Source organism: Cupressus sempervirens, chromosome 7 (assembly GCF_028749045.1).
Source record: "Cupressus sempervirens isolate cs-2001-9-10 chromosome 7, ASM2874904v1, whole genome shotgun sequence".
NCBI classification, from domain to species: domain Eukaryota; kingdom Viridiplantae; phylum Streptophyta; class Pinopsida; order Cupressales; family Cupressaceae; genus Cupressus; species Cupressus sempervirens.
This window is the reverse complement of record NC_143124.1, coordinates 191,489,378-191,509,791: the sequence shown is the minus strand read 5'-3', so window position 1 is coordinate 191,509,791 and position 20,414 is coordinate 191,489,378. Positions and strand designations below refer to the sequence as shown.

Below are 20,414 nucleotides of genomic sequence, written 5' to 3'. Positions count from 1 at the left end.
TTTCTAAGATTAGTTTTTATCAGTTTTTCTGTTCAGAAGTAGATGTGAACAATGGATACAGGCCGATGGCACCATTCATGAAGCTAGCATTGAAATTTTTGAAGCACAGATTTCTAAGGAGATGAAAGCTTAAGACTTGGAGAAGGATTGAGTTCATACTAAAGGAATGATTTAATGGTGACTGAATTAGTTTAGAGTTAATAGCAAGGTCAAAAGACCGTACGGTCTGGGCAGCACAAGAAGATGTCCATACGAGGTATGTGAGATATAGTTGAAGCCGTTTGGGAATACAATCTCAAGAAAATTGAAACAGGATAAGTCGCAAATTTGTAACAGCCGTACCATTAAAGGGAGTAAGCTATCCTTTTCCAAGAGGCCGTGCTTTTCTAAGACAAGGTACCCATACTAAAGAAGCCGTACCACCACCTGGAGGCTAAATCTGATCAAGCCGTCCCATACAAATTGGTTATAAGATTCAAAGAAGCCATACCGTACGGAAGCCAGAAAAATTGTGGAAAGTAACTGCCACAATGGTGTGACATTTATTCACAAAACGACAAAAAGGTGACAATTATGTAGTCAGCTAGGAAAAGGGCTTGGAAGAGAAAGCTAGACGAAGACATTGCCATGAATAAAAACGCAAAGACACTACCCTCTAGAATTCGTGTAGCAGGAGGGACTTATGCAAGGTCTAGTAGTGCAGGTGCAAGTAAAAAGAAAAAGCAAACCAAGCAGTCAGAAGAATTTCCTACAGCGCAGAGTATCACATTCGAAGGGTTAAATGGTGCAGAGTGCCAGAAATGGTGGCAGGAGACTCCGGATAACCACCAGGTGAAGGCTAGTATCAGGAAAGCACAGGTGGAATGGGTAGTGTAAATGCCAATATTTTGCACCAGAGACTACGAAGGGTTTTTGCGAATTATGATTGAAAGATATGACAGGTTCTCCAGAAGCAGTACATTTGAATATCTTGGTTGCAAGTTAACAGTATCATTCAAACTGGCGAATTTTACACGGGTATTTGGCATACCTGGTCATGCACAGGGAGGGAGAAAAATAGAAAGCAAGCTGAAAAAGTTAAGCCATGAGGTGAAGATGAAGTTGATACAGCTTGTGTGCGGAGACCTATCGCAAGTAGAACAGGAGGCTCTTTCATACACGTCCAAAGGCAGAGGACTAAAGAAATCTAATATCCAGGAGGGGCATTGGCATTGTTTGATGGACATAGTTAAAAGTCGTCTCATAGGTTCGAGCCGCGCTTCAGATATCTCGTTTCCACAAGCAGCCATGATGAACGGAATCTCGCACGGCAGAGTTTATGATTGGGCAGCACTATTGGCTGAGCGGATGTCAAAGTTTATGACATTGCAACACAAAACGTTCTATATGCCACATTATGCTATTGGTTTGTTTTTGGATGCAATGACACGGATGATCCCGAATGATGCACTGGAGGCAAAACCGGGACCACTCACGCCTGGCGAACCACCTATAATGCAGTAGAAGCACTTGGATACTCTCGGCACCAAAACCGTAGGACAGAAGCGGCCAAGGCCAGATAGTGGTGACACAGATAGCGGCAGAGAGGAGACATCTTCAGAGAGGAATGGGTCTGAGGGGGAAGAGGAGGATGACGAAGAGGTAGAAGTGATCACGGCTATGGCCTTGAGATTTCCACGGCCTGTGCTTTCGACTACGACACTTGGTTCCTGTAGGTATACATGGTATCCCAAGGTTTGGACAGATCAAACAACTGATATTGATCACGCCAGTCTCAATTACGACGCAGCCCACCATAGAGACACGAGCTATAGCAAAGTCACATCCAGCACCAACGGAGACAGTAGCTCCGGAGGCACTGATGGAGCCGGCTCATGAGACCCTACTCGATATAGGAGAGACTTTGGTACCGAACAGGGAGATGGAGATAGACACGGAGACAGGGGTGTTGGAGGTACCCGTAGGCGAGGAGTTGGGGGCACCAGGTGTCCAACTGGATGTAGTAGAATCATATGCAGTGGTCGCAGTAGACACGACACTGATGGCATCACCTGAGCAGGACAGCGAGAGAGAGGACAAAACCCAGAGGGTGAGTGCTTTTCTGAGTACAAAATTCCATCAAACTCCGGCACCTCGAGTGACGTACTTGCCGACACCCACGCGAGAAGCAATGTCAGAGGAGTTCGCGCAGACACGGAGTGAAGGAGTGCCGCATAGTGTTGTTGAGCATATGGCGGATGCAGTGGAGAAGGCTATGGGTATACAGCAGGAACACCCACTAGCGCAGGAGACAGTGTTGGCGGAGGCAATTTTTCTTGATGATGTCGCAGCTCTAGCATCTCAGGCTCATCAAATTATAGATTCGGCAAAGATGCAGGTGTTGGAGTCAGTAGGGAAGGAGCTGGAGGGAGTCATATCCTTCATGAGGACAGGATGCCCAGCTGCCTTTACCCTTTGTTTTTAGGAGAGGGGATGGCCCGATGTGGAGACCACGGAGATGCGACAGGATTGGTCCATGACAAGGGAACCCGAGATGGAGGGTCAAATTGAGATATTGATTTAGGAGATCACAAGGTTACACAGGGAGATATACTACACCCTTCGAAGGAGTCAGGCAGACCAACTAGCAGCTAAGAGAGATCGGGAGGAGTCAGCTGCCAGGTTTGCTTCGGAGAGGGCAGCTTGGGAATTGGAGAGGGCGGCCTGGCAATCCGAGAAGACAGCCCTGTTAGCAACAAAAGAACAGTTAGCAACAGCAAACGAACAATTGGTGGCAGAAAAAGAAAAGATGGCAGCAGAGAAGGAGAAGGAATTGGGAGAGGTCGAAGAGATGATGCAGTCAGCCCTAGAGCTCCAGTTGGAAGCAGAAGCAAAGCTGAAGATCAAGAAAGAACAGGCCTACAAGCTAAGGGCAGAGGTGAACGAGTTGCAAACGTGGATGGCCACTATGCCAGGGACGCATCCCTCTGTCTAGTACTTATGCATTGATGTATTTTGTTAGAAATTTTGTTAGTGAATTTTGTTGTATTGTCGTCCGAAGACGACCTTTCTTTTTGGGGGGGATGATGTTGTCGATAAATGTATAATGTAGCCGACGGGTAGAATAGTATCCGAACGGGCGCGTGACGCTTGAGTCACCCCTTCGGAAAGGTATATGTACACGTCCGAGATGGAATTTGGAATGATCGTGGTAATCGATAGATCATTGTAGTCATTGTAATCGGATTGTAATCTGCAAGTGCATACATGAATAAAGCACCTGTTCTGAATTGAATCGTGTTATACATGTGTTAAGCTTTTTACCCTATGTGGTAAACAGTAGTTGCAATAGAATATCTAAGTGGATAGAAGCGTGACAATACCTAACAATTCAGTGCTAAGTGCGAGGAAGTTCATTTATAAACAAATCATTACATGATACAGCATTCAAATTCAGTTGACGAGTGAGTAAGGGAGCCATTTTTTGAACCAATACATTAGGTTGTTTACCATAGAGTTTCAAATTTATCATTCTTTGTCCAACTCCTATTACCTAAGAGTAAATAGGTAGGCAAAACTCACAATCAAGATTCTAGTGTCGGTTATCTATTAGTCATACGGGGTAGAACATGATAATTGGGAGAAGGTACCTTCGGTATGGTGGGCCTACTGCATGACCTACAAGCTGACAACTGGTCAAGCACCTTTCTAGTTAACATATGGCCAAGAGGCCATCATACCTACTAAGCTTCAGGTACAAGACCTTCAAATAGTGATTGATAATAGACTCGACAACAAGGGGAGTTTAAGAGAGAAGCACAATCAAAACAAGCCTGATGAACAATGGATAATGGAACAATGGGCCATGGAGGTATCCCATCAGGGTTGGAAGGTATGGCATAATAAACATTTGAGATGGATGTGATTTACCCCGAGACAACATGTGTTAGTGTACAATAAGAAAAACAAGATTAAACCTGGGGTTAGGCCCCTACAAAATCCGTGAAGTTGCAGAAAACATAGCAATCAAGTTGTGGACATTAGACAGGCGGGAGGTTTCAAATGTGGTAAACGATTCAAAATTGGCATTGTATAATGAGCGTTAGAGGAGCAACCTAGTTCAGCCCGAGAGACCCATCAAGAGGTAAATGTGTTTTTAAATTTACAAACATAAAAATAATTTTAAGAAATAAATAAAACAATTGAGCCCTACGAAAAGGAAGGCAAACAACTTGGTGACAAGACATTGTACATGGATGACACCATACAGTAGTAAAAATATAAACCCATGGTAGTTGCAAACAGCGAAAGGATATAGAGAGTAATAAAGGCCCTATAGAGCGAGTCAAAAAGTCACAAGAGGATAAGATCGTACAAGCCACATAAGCCATATGGTGAAGAAGAGGAAGGGAAGACGAAGATTGTATGGAGGGGGTCGACGAGCAAAATATGTATATTGCCAAGACCGAAATAAAATAAAAGAAGTGCATATCCGACAAATGGTAAAGAGAAAGAGCCTAGTAGCACGCAATGTCGAAGAAGAAAGGAGAGCTACACGGAAAACAAACCATAGTCCCCACAGCAGTATAAGTCAAGCATGAAGAAAGGGATAAACATTATTTGAAGACTTGAACAAAAAAAGTTTGTACAACAAATAAGGGCACATAGCACCAAGTATCATTCAACAAACTCGAAGGTCCTATGGCGGTGGACAAATAAGCTAAGCAAAAGAAGTTTGAGAGAGTTCTAAAGTGCCTATGAAGGATAGGGAGATGTTGTGTGGTGATAGCCTATGGCATAAGGTGTTGCTGACTAAAACGAGATTTATTTCTTGTGCTTAAAAAACAACTTTAGCAACCATAGACTATTAGTAAATATGCATACATTGGAGTAAAAGCATCATCTACAAGCAGCCACCATACAATGAATTGAAAATTTAATAAACAAAAACACTATTGTGCAAAGGATAAGAGACACAAGCATGGGTTGAAGAATCAGAAGGAAATGCTAAGTCTATAACTGCTAGTTGGATGCTACCAACAATTTATAAAAATGCAACTAAAGCAAACTAGACTGTACATATGTCCATATACAAGAAGGTTGTTGAGATTCTACACACAAAATACGGAGAAACAGGCGATATAACCCTAACTGAATTTTATTGCATTAAACAAAATAAAACCAGATAGTTATTGATGAATTTTGGAGCACCAAGAAAGAAGGATTAGAAGAAGCAATTGCAGTCACCATCCAATTGTTCTTCTGGTATGAACATAATTGTAAGGGTTTTTCCCTCAAGTGTGAAAGTTGCAGAAAGAATACACATGTACTCAAGACAAAAGGGATGTGAGGTCGAAGGTGCAAACGCAAGCCTAAGCCCCAAAGGACGATATTATGCCAAAGAGTGTAGTATTTGAAGGGTTGAATGGGTTGCAGTGCAAAAAGTAGTGGTAGGATACACCAAAGACTAACGTTGCCACGTAACACATTAGACGAGCAGAGGTGCATTAGGCAATACAAATATCGATTCTTCTACATTTGGGATTATGATGGAGCATTCAAGATGATGATAGATAGATATCTTTGATAGACATAGTCACCAGAGCAGTTTTGAATATTTTTGACACACCCTCACCATCACTTTCTCAACAACGAACTTCACAAGGTTTTTTGGCATTCCACGAAGTAAAGAAAGAAAGATTGATTCAAAGGTGAAAAAGATGTTGAGAAAGGACAAAGAGAAAATAATGAAAATGATTTCCAGAAATTTAACACCAAAAGAGATGGATTCCATCACCAACACTTCCAAGAGTTGCAGAATCAAGAAATCCTTTGTTGCACCTGGTGAATGACAATGTCTGATAGATGTTGTGAAGAGTAGGCTCACGAGTTATAGCAAAGCCTTGGATATTGCACTCCCATAGATCATCTTGGTGGGTGGCATCTAGAAAGGCATTGTATATGAATAGGTGTCCCAATTCGTTAAGAGGATGTATGAGTTCATGATGCTCCTACACAAGACATACTATGCACCACATTATGTTGTTGGCTTCTTCATAAACACAACCCACACGCAGATACCACACGACATGTTGGAGATGAAGTCGTGGGGCTATGCGGCACTTATTGAAGCATTTATTCTATACTAGTGGCATTTAGACATGGGTGGTGCGCCAACAACACAGAAGCGAAAGAGTCAAGTGGTCTCAACATCTGAGTCGGAGGACGATGTCAACAATGGTCGAAACGATACTACTAAAGCTTCTAGAGGGAGTGGAGGTAGTCTCCAAGTGGTTGGCGAAGATAGCCAGGTGTTTGAGGGAGAGACAAAAAACTCAGCAGTAATGCAGAAGAGGCCACACCCACACCCTCGAGTGGTGGTCCGATTGTTTTGTTTACTTAGCCACTTCTGTCACAGATAGCCTCATTGACACCACCTACATTAGTCACTGTCACAGTGCTAGCATTACCAATATCAACATTTGGCCAACTGAGGGCTCCAATTTCTATAGCACCTTCCAAGTAGACATGATAGAGGTGGTCCCACTACAAGAGCCAAATGTAACAAAGTCAGTTGTGGGTATAGTTGCTCGGCACTATAAGGTAGTTGAAGTTCCTAGGGAGTTATAGTTATTGCAGCTAAAGATGCTCAATATAGCTATAGAGGTAGTTGAGGCTAAGGAAGTGGTGATAGTTAGGACCGAACTAGTAGTCATGGAGCACCACGCGATTGCAAAGGTCTAGCGGGATGGTGTGGTGGAGGTAGAGAAGCCAACAAAGATGTTGGTTGGTAGAACTTCATCTCAGGCATGGATAGACATGAGCACTCGACTCACCTATTTCCATATGGCAACTATGGCACAAGTTGCCACCACTACCCTCTAACCATGGTAGGAGATACCCCCTCACAAGATAGTTGATCTAGAGAGAGAGTTCCCCTATCGTTAGGCGGTTGGAAAGGGAGAGATTACCAGTTAGGCAGTTGGCAACGACTTCTAAGGACATGGGAATTTTGGAGCCTTCAGAGTAGTTGAGTGACTTGGAGAAGTATGTCACACATTTGGCGGATGGAGCGCAGAGGATGGTGGTCTTTGCTCAGGTACAAGGTCACACGATGGTAGAGCGACAGACAGATTAACTGTTGTAGTTTGTGAGTGGAGGTTGTGACTGAGAATTTCAAAGATGATATGATCCCACAGTTGGCCAACCAAAAAGACTTCAGAGATGTTGGAAAGTTGGGGTCTTCCCCATGGTGTAGAGACTCGAGTCTAGGCAATGTTGAGCAAGATCAAGTAGACCTACTATGAGGGTTACTACAAATGGAGGACCTAGCATGTGGCATCTAGGGCTAAGGTTCATTGACTTGTAGTAGCGACTGGTCAGGAGAAGTTGTCCACCCGGTTCCAAGAGGTGGCAAAGTATTTGTGCAACAAAGAGTTGAGTTGGCCAGGAAGAGGGTTGCATGGATAGTAGAGAAGGCCGCTATGATGGCACGACAAGATGCAGAAAATGAAAGGACAGAAGTAATGGCAACCCAACTGTAAGAGTGTGCAGAACAAGCCATGATTGGGACTCGTCGAGTCGGTGCCATGGAAAAAGCAAATAAGAAAGATAAGGAGATTCTGGAGGCTACTTTTATGGTCAACACAGCTATGGAGCAATAGTCAATGGTTGAGAGGAACTTGATGATACAAACAGAGGTGTACCAATTGCGAGCTCTGGGTAGACACCCCTCCATCAAGCCCTTCTTTACATGGACACCCTCTCAACTCCCTACTCGGTCATGATTTCTTTTGTCTAGTTTGTCATTATCCCATTTTATTATGCATTGTCAGAAGATAACTTTCTTTTTTAAGGGGATGATATTGTCAAGTAATTATTAATTGTCAGTAATTGTTTGTTAGTCAAAGGGTAGGTAGTTGGGATGGTCGCAACACTTGGCATTGCCACCCTTTGACCTCTATATATGTTATGTAATTACACACGTGAGACATCATGATGATATAGAGCAATTGTCGGCATTGTCAGAGTTGTGGCAGGCATTGTCGGAGTTGTGGCAGATATTATAAACTTTTGATGAATCAATAAAGAAGCTTGTAGGTTCTCTAAAGCATTACAATCTTTGTTCTTTTGTTACATTTCAAGTTACTCTCATATGCAACGAATCCCTATGGGACAAAAACCTGGTGCAACAACAAGCAATCTTGTGTAGCTCAAAGTAAGGCCATTGGAACCTACATTAATTATGTGTGATAACCAAAGTTGTGTGAAGCTTTGAATTTGTAAGCACGCTTTTAGCACATGCTTTTTAAACTTTGAAAATTGGCCCCATGGGAAGAATCTCTAAATCATCTTTAATGTTTTAGTTGACTTTTACTACTAATGATGATTTTGTAGACTATAACTTGTGAAGAAGACAGTGTTTTGGGGGTACGTTGAACCTAAACTTTGAACCTCAAAGTTCAAAGGTTCAAGCTCAAAGTTCAAAACTGATTTCGTATTCAGTTTCAAGGTTCAGATTTTGAAGTTTCAAATGTAGAGCTCAGGCTCACCAATTCAGAATTTGAGTCCGAATTTGCAGAAACATAGTTCAAGCTTGAGAACTCAATATGCAAATCATCTCTCCGAGTGCAAGCTCCCAAATGCAGATCCAGTTCAAAATAGTAATGCTCAACGGCAAAGTTCAAGTTTTGGTGTTCAAACTATTGGTATGAGAGTCCCGATCAAGTTTTCAAAGTGTGAAACCCACAAGGTTCAATTCACTTCAGGTCTCTAGATTCAGATTAGCAGGTCAGTTCCAAAACTCAAGATCACCTTCAAAATCACAGATCGCAATGTGCAACTCACCACTATTGAATTCTCAGAAAGATTTGTGAATATGAATTGCACGAAGTCTACATAAAGAAGTCTTGTCATTGATGGGTTAATCCAACATATATTTGAAATTTCTTTACAATTGACAACCATTATGGGGTAAACTCACAATATTGCAGTGCACATAATTTTCGTACTTATTGTGTACACTACTGTGAATAAGTCAGTTAAGATGGAAAGTGAAACAATGTTAATGACAACATGATTTTCTATTAAGCATGACATAAGGTTTAAAATTAACATCGGTTAGTCCGTGTTCAGTTCCGAATGCCTGGACATGGAGAAGTTGGTTCCATCTTATTTGATGTTGTTCATTATATTTCACCTTCTACAGCCAAAACCCAATGCAATTGCAAAAGTCTCATCATGTTCGACACCTCAACCTGTGCTTGAAGAAATTTCGATGATGTATAACATCTTAGCCAAGCCTGATAAGTGTAGTAAAGAGCTTTCATGGTGATTCAAATCAGACCAAATTCGACAAATTCGTGGGGCACACAAACAATTCATATGAATTGTTTGATAGAACGTCATCTCAGGTATGTTCAAAATAGTGGAAGACAATGACCATTATGACTGCACATGCATCAAAGAGATCATCTAATCGATATGTGCCAAGTCATAGAGATTTTGAAAGACCAATATGCTTGTGTTGACTTCAACTTAGTTCATCCCCAATGTGTCTCCTTGCCATGGGAATAGTTATAACAGTTGTTATTGAGTTAGCAATAAAGACATGAAAGGAATGAAATCGGGCTTCAGATACAAGGGTTGCCCCCACGAACTGTTTCACAAAACATCTCCAATCAGGGCAGACCAAATGCCTTAGTAACGAGGCAATAATAAATAAAGCATCTAGTTTTAATGATCTTGGAAAGTTGACTGCCACATGTCGGCAATTGAAGCATAGGAGTTGCTGCCAGTATGGTGAAGATATTGATAAGTCTTCACCCCCAAATGGAATTAAGACCTCCGCATAACTCTGGCTTCTCTAATTTCTTAGGTTGCTAACAAGATTGAAGAAAGTTTGTTGCCTTGCAACATTGCTATGGCAGACCGCAGGCCATGACATCAACCCACACGAATCCATGCAAACTATTTGACAAAATGCGAACACCACCATGAATGCAAATTCTCGATTCGAAGATGTCAAATATGTTCATAATGGAGGCACGGGCATTGTATTGCAACTAGAACCTGCGTGAAGCAGATAGTATCAGAATAAGAATCAATGGTCACAAAGTGAGATACATTCACACACGGTACCTAATACAACAGCCCATGTGTCATGAACCCAAACATTAAAAGGTAGTAGTCATTCATATCAAAAGGGTGAGACTGGAGACACGATGTTCTTAGTAACAACTATCTTCTTTACATGTTACTAGTCAAGCACATGTTGGCCTTGCGAATCATCATAGCAACCGAGTCATAATTGAAGGATGTCTGGTATGTTCCAAGCTTTTCCCTTTTGTGCAGATTGGCAGAATCTCCATGAGTCGATCATATTTTAGTTTCTCCCCGACATGCCATGACAACATAAATAAAGTTATCTTGAGAAGCATCTCAACGTGAAGTGTCAAAGACATTGTCTTGATAAACTTTGTATTTTTGTACTTACAACAACTTAGCCAATTTTGCAAATTAAAGTTTTTCCTCTAAGAAGGCACGGAGCATATGTTATGTGTGTGTTGTATAATAATCTCAAACTGTAATTATACTGGTCATATCCAAATAATGTTCTTGGAACCAAACATTATAAAATTTTCAAAATATTGGTGAAGGGGATATGATGTCCAAGAATTAGTTTTTGTAACTGAAAGAGAACTGATAGGAAGAGATGATAAATATGCAACTGAAAGTCGATTCAAGGGTTCTTCTTTTTCTGACCCAACAGTCCTGAGGCTGCAGCTGGAAAGGGGAATACATTTTCCTGTGTATTGAATGTAATAGGGGATGGAGTCTTGTTTTATTTTCTGTAATCCATTTGTAATTGCAGGGATAGGTCAATCTTATGGTTTTCTGTTATGCATTTATAATAAAGATAGATTAGGTTTATCAGACCTTGTGATCTGAAGATCTAATTCTTTGATTGGAATGAATCATTTGGTAATCCCTTTCATGTTTTAGATGCAGTCTTGCATTGTCATTCATGGTTTACGGAATAGAATATCATTTTCTCTCTTTCTCCTCTATGATATTGAAAGGTTAAACAGGCAAGTCTTGTGGCTTCCTACCTATTTTCAGTCCTGTTTAAGTTATCCAATCTTATAATCACATTCATTTAATGTTTCTTAATGAATGTCAAAAAGTCCTTCGTATCTTCAGGTTAAAGATACGCTTTGTTATTTAATTTGTTGAATATCTTTTATGAGGGAGTTATACCTCTCAATTCAGAGGAAGATTATCAATGCAATGATAATCTATCCAACTGTTAGCACATTTTGTTCTTCTTTCCAGGTATATTGAGTCATTATTTACATTTCTTTCCGAAGGACAAATCTGTTGGCTAACAGAATTAATCCAATTTTTCATGACATAACCAAACATGTGGAAATTAAATACCATTGTTTGAGGGACATGGTTCAAAGGAAAGGGGTTGAACTCAAGAACATCTGTCCAAACATTCAAACCAAGCCACTTCCGAGAGTGAAGTTTTGTTACTTCCGAGATAAGCTTGGTTTAATGGAGAACGATGCTCTTGTTAAGAGACAGTCTCAGCTTCGATACTTCTTTTCATATATTATTGAGTTTTTCTCTATGAGAGAAGTTCAAGGTGTAATCCCTTGTTAATGAGTTTTTCTCTGTGAGAGAAGTTCGAGGTGCAATCTCTTGTTACTAAGTTCTTCTCTGTGAGAGAAGTTCAAGGTGCAATCCCTTGTTACTGAGTTCTTTCATGTGAGAGAAGATCAAGGTGCAATCCCTTGTTAATGAGTTCCTCTCTACAAGAGAAGTTTGAGGTGCAATCCCATGTTAATAGTTCTTCTCTATCAGAAAAGTTCAAGGTGAAATCCCTTGTTCCACCCTTTGGGAGTAGCTATGGTGGATCCACCCTTTGGGAGTAGCCATAGTGGAAGTCATGTATGTGACTCGATGACTTAATTTGTTGTTGTTTTATTCTTTTTTATGTCTACCTCTAGGAGTGATGACTTAATTTGTTGGTTTTTTATTTATTTTTGTATCTACCTCTAGGAGTAGCTATGGTGAGTTGTTATGCTGAGATAAAAAAATTTGTTGAGAAAATCTATGACAACATTTTGGTGTTGATATTTTCTTTGGTTGCAGCTGTGTACACTTATCATGAGATGCAAAAGTGAAGATCTCTCTCTTGCTAAGAGGGAAGGTTGAATTATGTAGCAGCGATACAAATCTTCATTCATTTCTTTTCTGCACATATATATCTGATGCTAGTCATGTACGTGTTTCATAGGTGCATTGACACCATATATCTATTGTTCATCAATCCTCTTTTTCTCGCTGTCCTATCTTATGTCTTCGTGGCTCCTTCTTCTCTTGGTTGGTGGCATGGCATTCAAATTCTCTTGGTTTGAACTCCCTCAATGAGTATATTCTGTTTCATCATTTATAACTCTATCATGGCAGGAGAGTATCTTATTTATTATGCGTGTGCTGACTAAGCAGTGCCATGTGTACTCTCTATGTTGTCTTGGCATCATTAAAGAGCTTGTAGCTATTTTTGAAGTTATGCAGATTCATCTATCGTGTGTGCCATTTTAATATGTAGCTAGGTTGCCAGTTTGGATTCTGGTACGGATGCGGGTTCAAGATTCGTGTTCAAAATTCGTCCAATTTTTTGGGGGTTGGGTTCCGACTCATTTTGGGTTCGTTCATACTATATATATGCTTCAGCTCCTCCTGATTCTTAGAAATAAATAGTACACAAACACGGATAATCCTATTATCTCTATTTGTAAGCACTACACAGCCTTCTTTTCACCCACGCACGCAGCTTTCAGAAACTGAGAAAACTTTATATTAAAATACAATTACATATGTCGTTCTACATTTAAAAATGTCGATGTTAATGGAAAGAGTCACAAAGAATTCCCATAATTTGGAATACGTCAAGGCATTCGCTGCAAACATTCTAAGAGAATAGAGACACGAAGGTCAGCTCCCGCGAGTATTTGTACTGATTTCTAAAACAATTATGGCAATATTGGCAACGCACAAGGACAATATGCACAGAAAAGTCCAAAAATGATTATAAGACAATTTAAAACTGCTCAAACTCTATTTCCAGTCGCATAAATATACCCAATCACATTTTGGCAGTATTGTCTACGTGTCAAATTTATGAGATGTCATTTCAGTCAGGAATCGCAGCGGTCATAGACTTAAACAGAATAAGAAAAGATTTAGAAAAGTCAAAATCACTGACGTGGCATGCAAATTCACTCCACATTCACTCAAATTCCATCCGGGGTCACATAGGATGGGAAAAAGTCACTGAAAATAATTTAAACAGAATTTTTTAGTCAGACGTCAAATTTGGAATGAATGTGAACCGAATTCGAATTTGATGCAAACCGAGTTGTGAATTCCATGTCTAGGCAGCGAATGTGGTAACTTAGATATGACACATCGCTGATTAATGTTTTAACGCCAATGGTTCTCATTTGCTCATATGACACTCTTAATGAGCATGTCATTCCATTTTTTTAATGGCGGACATTAGCTTGTAACAGCAACAACTTGGCCGTTTAAGAAAGATCACTCTTGGTATACCATTCTTCTTCCTAGCATTTGTGTGGTTGTTCGTGTGTGGTGAAGTTTATTCAGAACATATCCGAGATTGTGCTGGGGGTTATTTTCAGCAAAGATTCAACCATTCTATATAAGTTTTGCAGTCAGTTTTGTTCTACGCTCTGTTGGAGCAATTACAAGTAATTCTTATGCATTTGCATCTAGCTGCAATTATTTTATTTCTGTAATCATATGACCATTGAGTGGTCTTGATTATTTTGCAAAAAGGCTTACTGACTATTAAGCTGTGACATCAATAAGGAACAAGCTTTTGATTGAGATAATGAATCTAAATAAAGGCATCATAATTTTTTTGTGGGTTGGGTTGTTTCCCTCAGTGAGAAGGGTCTTTTCCAAGATAAAAGCTTTGTGTTGTTTACCGTATGGATTAATTAAGCAACGCGCACAGGAAATAGACACGAACACCAAACAGCAAACAGCAGAACTCTTATTATTATTCACATATACCAACAGTACATCATGCTTTTCTCATATGATAATGATGACTACAATGCTTCCCGAAGGGGTTATAAATACTTTCCGACGAACCTTCCTGAAGGTATCGGTCGGCCAGGTACATTATACCCGCTACAAACTGTTTTACCCATCGGCTACATAACAAGACTTCTACCGAAGGGACCCATCGGCCGATGCATGACATCATCCCCCCCAAAAAGAAAAGTCATCTCCTGACGACTATCAAAATTAGGAGACAACCCACAATCAAGAAAAAAGAAATACTAGAGAGAAGGAGGGGTACCAGAGGAGTGTTGTTGACGACGCAACTCATACACCTGGTCAGTCCGGATGCGCAGATCTGTCTGAATCTGTGAATTAACTTCTACGGCCTCTTTCAATAGAAGCGCAGCATCCATAGCCTGTCTCTTGGCCAACTGTAACTCATGCTTTGCTGCATCTTTATCCCGGATAGCTGCGTCCTTCTCCTGTACCACTGCTGCCATATCCTTCAAGAGTTTTGCCCGCTCTGCTGCCCATGCTGCCTGCTTGTCGGCCAAATTAGTGGCTAACTTTTCTCTTGCCTCTTTTTCAACTGCTAAAGATCTCTAAGCTGCAACACTGTCTGCTGCCCTATCCGCCTCCGTGCGCTGCCGCGCATAGTAAACTTCTTTGTACAGTCCCATGATCTCATGTGCCAACTTCATCATTGGAGTGTCACTCGGTCCCAATTCTGGCTCAGTGGCCCAATCTGCCAACATCTCTGGTGTCTCAACTGCCGGCCAACCTCTATCTACAAAACAAGTTTGAAATCGCTTAGGACAAATCCCACGAATATACGCTCGAATCAAATGCCACTCCCTTCGCCAAGTGAGAGCCTGAATGGCCACATCATGCCCCTTCTTCAATGCAGACTTCATAGTCTTGAGGTAGTCCCTACACCTGTCCTCATCCAACCCGTAATCCTCCTTGGCGAAGTCCTCGAATGACCATTCGGGATCACTATTGTCTTCCTCATCAGCGGGAGCCATGCCCACATCCGGTGCCGCCTCCTCTACTGTCGGCGCAATCTCGGCATGTGGCATTCCCTCCTCCTGAGACTGAGGCTCTGGTACAGGTGCTACTCCGAAATAGCTGGGGGACTGAATGGACGGGCCACGCCTGTCAGGGACAAGTCGGAACTGCTGCCTCAGAAAAACAGTGGCTCTATCCATGACCTCTGGCTGCACTGGGTCCGTACACTCTTGTACTCCTCCGTCTAGTACGTTCTCTACTGGAAGTGCCTGACCTTTTGCTGACTGTGCTACTGTAACAACTGTTGTTGGCTGACTTATGGTAGACGCCACGAGTGCTGCTACCGAAAGTGCTTCAGGAGCTGAAGAAGTCTCTCGGTCGACGGGTGCGGCCAGGTGGGCAAAGCCGACCATAAATCCTGCCCCCGGCCGGACAGGAGAAGGCCGTACCCCATGTTGCCATGGTGCGGCTAGTGTGACTGCCTGGTGGGATCCTCCAGTCATCAATATCGGTCGTCGAGTCTGCCCAAATCCTGGAATGTGAGCCATGTGTATGCCTCGGGGTAACAACTCGGAAGTCATAGGAACCGTAGTACGCAGAAATAGCAAGGGGGTAGCCGTGACAATCTAGACCGCTTCATTATCCTCGCCCTCGCCTTCTTCTTCCTCCACACTATCCTGCTCAGAAGATGTCTCCTGTCGGCCGCTGTCAGTATCATCTGCCATGTCCATCCGGGGCCTCTTTTGACATGCTGAACCCTTCTGCCCAGAGATTGTGTCCAAGTGCTTCCATTGCATGATAGGAGGTTCTCCTGGAGCCAGTGGTCCAAGCTGTGCCTCAATCTCCTCCATTGGAATCACCCGTGCTACAGCATCCAAGAATAGACCAATGGCGTAATGGGGCATATAGAAGGTCTTGTGCTGGAGAGTCATGAATTCATGCATCCGTTCAGCCAGCACAGACGCCCAATCATACACTTTCCCAGTCATTATGCCGTTCATCATGGACACCTACGGAAATGTGATATTCGATGCCCTAGAGGATCCCGTGAGCCTGCTTTTGACTAAGTCCATCAGACACCGCCATGGCCCTTCCGGAATGTCGATTTTCTTTAAACCCCTCCCCTTTGATGTCTCGGCTAATGCCGCCTGTTCTGCTTCAGTCAAATCTCCACACACTAATTTGATTAAAAATAGTTTTCCATCCTTTGGAATTTTCTTCGGCTGAATCTTTCTGCCCTGCTGCCCTGGAATGCCAAAAACCCGTGTGAAATCTGCTGCTTTGAATGATACCACTAAGTTCCATCCCAGATACTGAAATGTGCTTCTGCGAGAGGCTCTGCCATATGTTTCAATAATGGTACGCAGATACCCTTCATACTCTCTAATGCAAAAATACGGCATCTGAATGGCCCATTCAACCTGTGCTCTTCTGATGCTTGCTTTGACTGGATGGTCATCAGGGGTTTCTTGCCACCATTTCCGGCAATCCATTCTATTTAATCCCTCAAATTGTATACTCTGTGGTGTGACTTCAGCTACTGCAGGTGCTATGGTCTTGCGCTTCTCCTTGCCACTGCTCGAGCCTTCATTCAAATTACCTGTACCTGCCATGCTCCTGCCTTCCACAAGTTTGGACTGTGCTAATTGTTTTTTCGATTGCCGTTTACCTGCAGACTCCATTAATTATATTTATCTTTTTCTAACGGTCTCCCAAATCCGTACAGTGAAGAATTCTTCCAAGTCTGTACGATGAAGAGTTCTTTCAAAAATATGTATGGTAAATTGCCACCCTTGACATGATTTTCACAATTCGTACACACAGGAGGAGATTGAAAATCCATCCAATGCAGAAGTTAGAAGAAGAATCAAATAACAAAGCCGTACCTCAAAAAGACCACAAATCCGTACCACAATTTCCCTCCTCAAATCCGTACGGTGGTTGCATTCGTTGCACGCCTGAGAAAAATGCAGAATCCGTACAGTATGTTGCATTATTGTTTCAAAATCCATACATCGCCTATTAAAATCTGTATTACTCAAGGCTCCAGGAAAATCCGTACATTGCCTTCAGTTCCACTCTTTTTGAAATCCATACACCACAGGGATGCATTTCTAATGGAATCCGTACTCCCTGAAAAATGTACAATTAGTGGAGATTTCCGTACACACAAAAGTATCAAGGAAAGCCGTACATCAAGGAAAATCGTACGATCAAACATCAAAGAAGCCTGTACATCAAGAAAGCCGTACGGTCAGACCTATAACATGGAAAACCGTACATTAAGAAAGTCGTACGGTCAGACTTTATAACATGGAAAATCGTACATCAAGAAAGCCGTACGGTCAGACTTTATAACATGGAAAACCGTACGGTGCTATTAAATCCGTACTTAAGTTATGGAAAACCGTACGGTGCTTTTTGTCTTCTTTCTTTTTTCTTTTTTCTTTTTTTAAATGTTTTAAATTTTTTTTTTTTTTTTAAATGTTTACCGTATGGATTAATTAAGCAACACGCACAGGAAATAGACACGAACACCAAACAGCAAACAGCAGAACTCTTATTATTATTCGCATATACCAACAGTACATCATGTTTTTCTCATATGATAATGATGACTACAATGCTTCCCGAAGGGTTTATAAATACTTTCCGACGAACCTTCCCGAAGGTATCAGTCGGCCAGGTACATTATACCCGCTACAAACTATTTTACCCATCGGCTACATGACAAGACTTCTACCGAAGGGACCCGTCGGCCGATGCATGACATTTGTGATCTAAATGTTTTTATTTCGTGATTTCATTTGTTGCAACATCTTATTTCTACTTCCTAAATTTAACATTAATGTGGTGTACATAATAGTTTACGGTTAGCAATTAAGGTTAATATATGGAATATAAACATATCAATTAAAGACATCAGAATTCCACAGTGCATATTTATTGAATTTGAGAGCTTCATGATTTAACTGTGTTTATTTTTTGTATCCACATTTCGGTTCATACTCCAGGATTCATCGTAAAGAGAGATCGGCTCACTGTCCTAATGATGAAGCATAGAGTATGACTGGAAACATTGATTAAGAAATATATACACAATTAAATCCAGAAGCTCTCAAATTCAATTTAAACATATCCCTTAATATTAAAGCAAAAAATATGTAGGGTTAGTCTTTGTAGTAGAGCAGTTAGCTTTGTATTTCCAATTTTTCTGGTTTAGGATTAAAACAAAAATTCATCATTACACTGTAAATTAAACTCTACAAAACTTTCACTGTCCCTTAAAATTACAACGACAAGACATTGTTTCCAATTTACAGTTTAAAGTTCAAGGCCTTTGTTTAAATTTTACATAGTTTATAAATATTTAGGGTTGGTATAGATTTTAAATAAAAATTCTAACCCGATTGCAAAAAATGAAATAACAATATTTTAATGTTAGTGTCCCATGTTTAGAATTTAACTTCATATCTTTTGTATTTCCAATCCAGCAAGATGTCGCCTCATCAAACATCCTTCTGCCTTTAAAAATGCCCACAACAAAAAATTGTAATCATAATGACGCTCAATATGAAAAAACAAAAAGGGAAAAAAAAAATTAAAGGATAAGGGCAAGCAGCAAGTTATTCACAGTTAAATTGTATTTTTTGATAAAATCATAATTATGTCCATTTTTTTTAATTGATGATCCTAGCCAAGTTGGCTTTCCACACACATAATTTTAAGAACTGTAGGATTTTTTCCCGCCCCAAACACATTTGAAATTCCAAACATAGTAACTATGATTACAGATACATCAAAACAACTAAGAATATGTTAACTGTCTCAACTGCTTTCCACATAATTTCTCTGTTCTCTATGTTCCAATAGCATGGTACATACATTTTCTATCACTATCAAACATTTAACTGTAAACTACCTTCACCTTGTCAGTGAACATAAAAAGAATCCTATGGAAACCTCACCATATTTCTGAACTCTTGCACTGGCAGCATGATTCCACAAATAGCTTTGATAGCTATGCACATACCTGAAAAGGAAAAACACATGTAACATCCATCCAATATCTATGAAAAAATTCAAGCATCTGTATGTCAACTTATGATATAGAACTCATACCCTAGTCTTATATCTATATTCATAATACAAAATTAGCAAAGGGACTTTAAAAATCAATAATTTATGTTAATGTTCACAAATGACCACACTAAATTGACAGGAATTTATAGAATGTAGATAGAAATCGCATGTAATCATGTAAAAACGCTAGAAGGGACAATATTAGAAGTAACAAGCCAACTATTCTACCCAATCATGGTGGGTCAGTTCATTTAATGTTGTATTCCTGGCTTGACACTAATCTATATCAGAAAAAAGACTGGCATCTCCATCAACCACAGTAAAATAGGCAGTGCATAATTTGATAATCTCCATAAAAGGGTGACCTGCACAACATGGTCAACCAACTTCGACAATCCCAGGCACTCAAAAATATCCCTCTGAGACTGGCCACCCCTTCTCAAGCTTCTAATACGTATTTGACTATATTGTCTTGAAACTGAATAAATAGGGATAGCAACCTTTGCATTAAGCAGTTCAAAATTAGGTTTTTACTATATATGAGTGCTAAGGCCTGAGTGGATCATATTTCTTAATTATCAAATGCCAAACTTCAAATAATACAATTGCTCTTAAGCTGCTAGCTTCTGTAGTTAAAGATGGAGATGATTCCAATACAAAGTCTGTACCGGGATTCTAATCAGTACACTTTGCATCCAAATCCATCGATTATATTCAGTCCATCCATATCTTTTATATACAGTTTATCATTATAGGTTGACTTCCCTATAATGTCTGATATCATAGTCCAATCCATCAGTACAAACTAATATTAAGTACATCAAATACAAAATACAGATCGCATTGGATATACTTCAAAATCTACAACTTATAAAACTGAAAACTTGTTGGTAAACAGATTTGTCACTACAAATGTTGTCTTCAGGAACAACCCTGTTTATTAGGATATTATAATGTTTCTTTAATTGTCATCTTCGTTAGTCTTTAGTTTATTAGGTAGTTTCGATTTCAGTCTTTAGTTCAAGATTGTTTTCTTCCAGAGATATCGTCTTTGTAAATCTATATATGGAGCTTTCATCTCCTTTGTTCAATACAACTACAACAGCATCAATTTACCGTAAAATGGTATCAAAGCCAGTCAATGGAATTTTATAAAATTTGGCAAACTTTTTAAGAAAAATTCAAGCCTCTTTTGATCTGAAATTTTTTCCAGACATTTTCTTTTTAATTTTTGAAATAAA

General features: G+C 40.4%; 1 protein-coding gene across 1 annotated transcript in view; it reads right to left on the bottom strand.

The window, feature by feature from the left end:
• The window catches only part of LOC149546141 (Pseudouridine synthase family protein), a 229,558-nt gene that overhangs the window by 65,022 nt on the left and 144,122 nt on the right, over window positions 1-20,414 (bottom strand). The window contains exon 13 of the mRNA XM_089791026.1: window positions 19,059-19,123. Within this exon, the coding sequence (XP_089647152.1) occupies window positions 19,059-19,123 (65 nt within the window). The remainder of the gene's footprint in view (window positions 1-19,058; window positions 19,124-20,414) is intronic.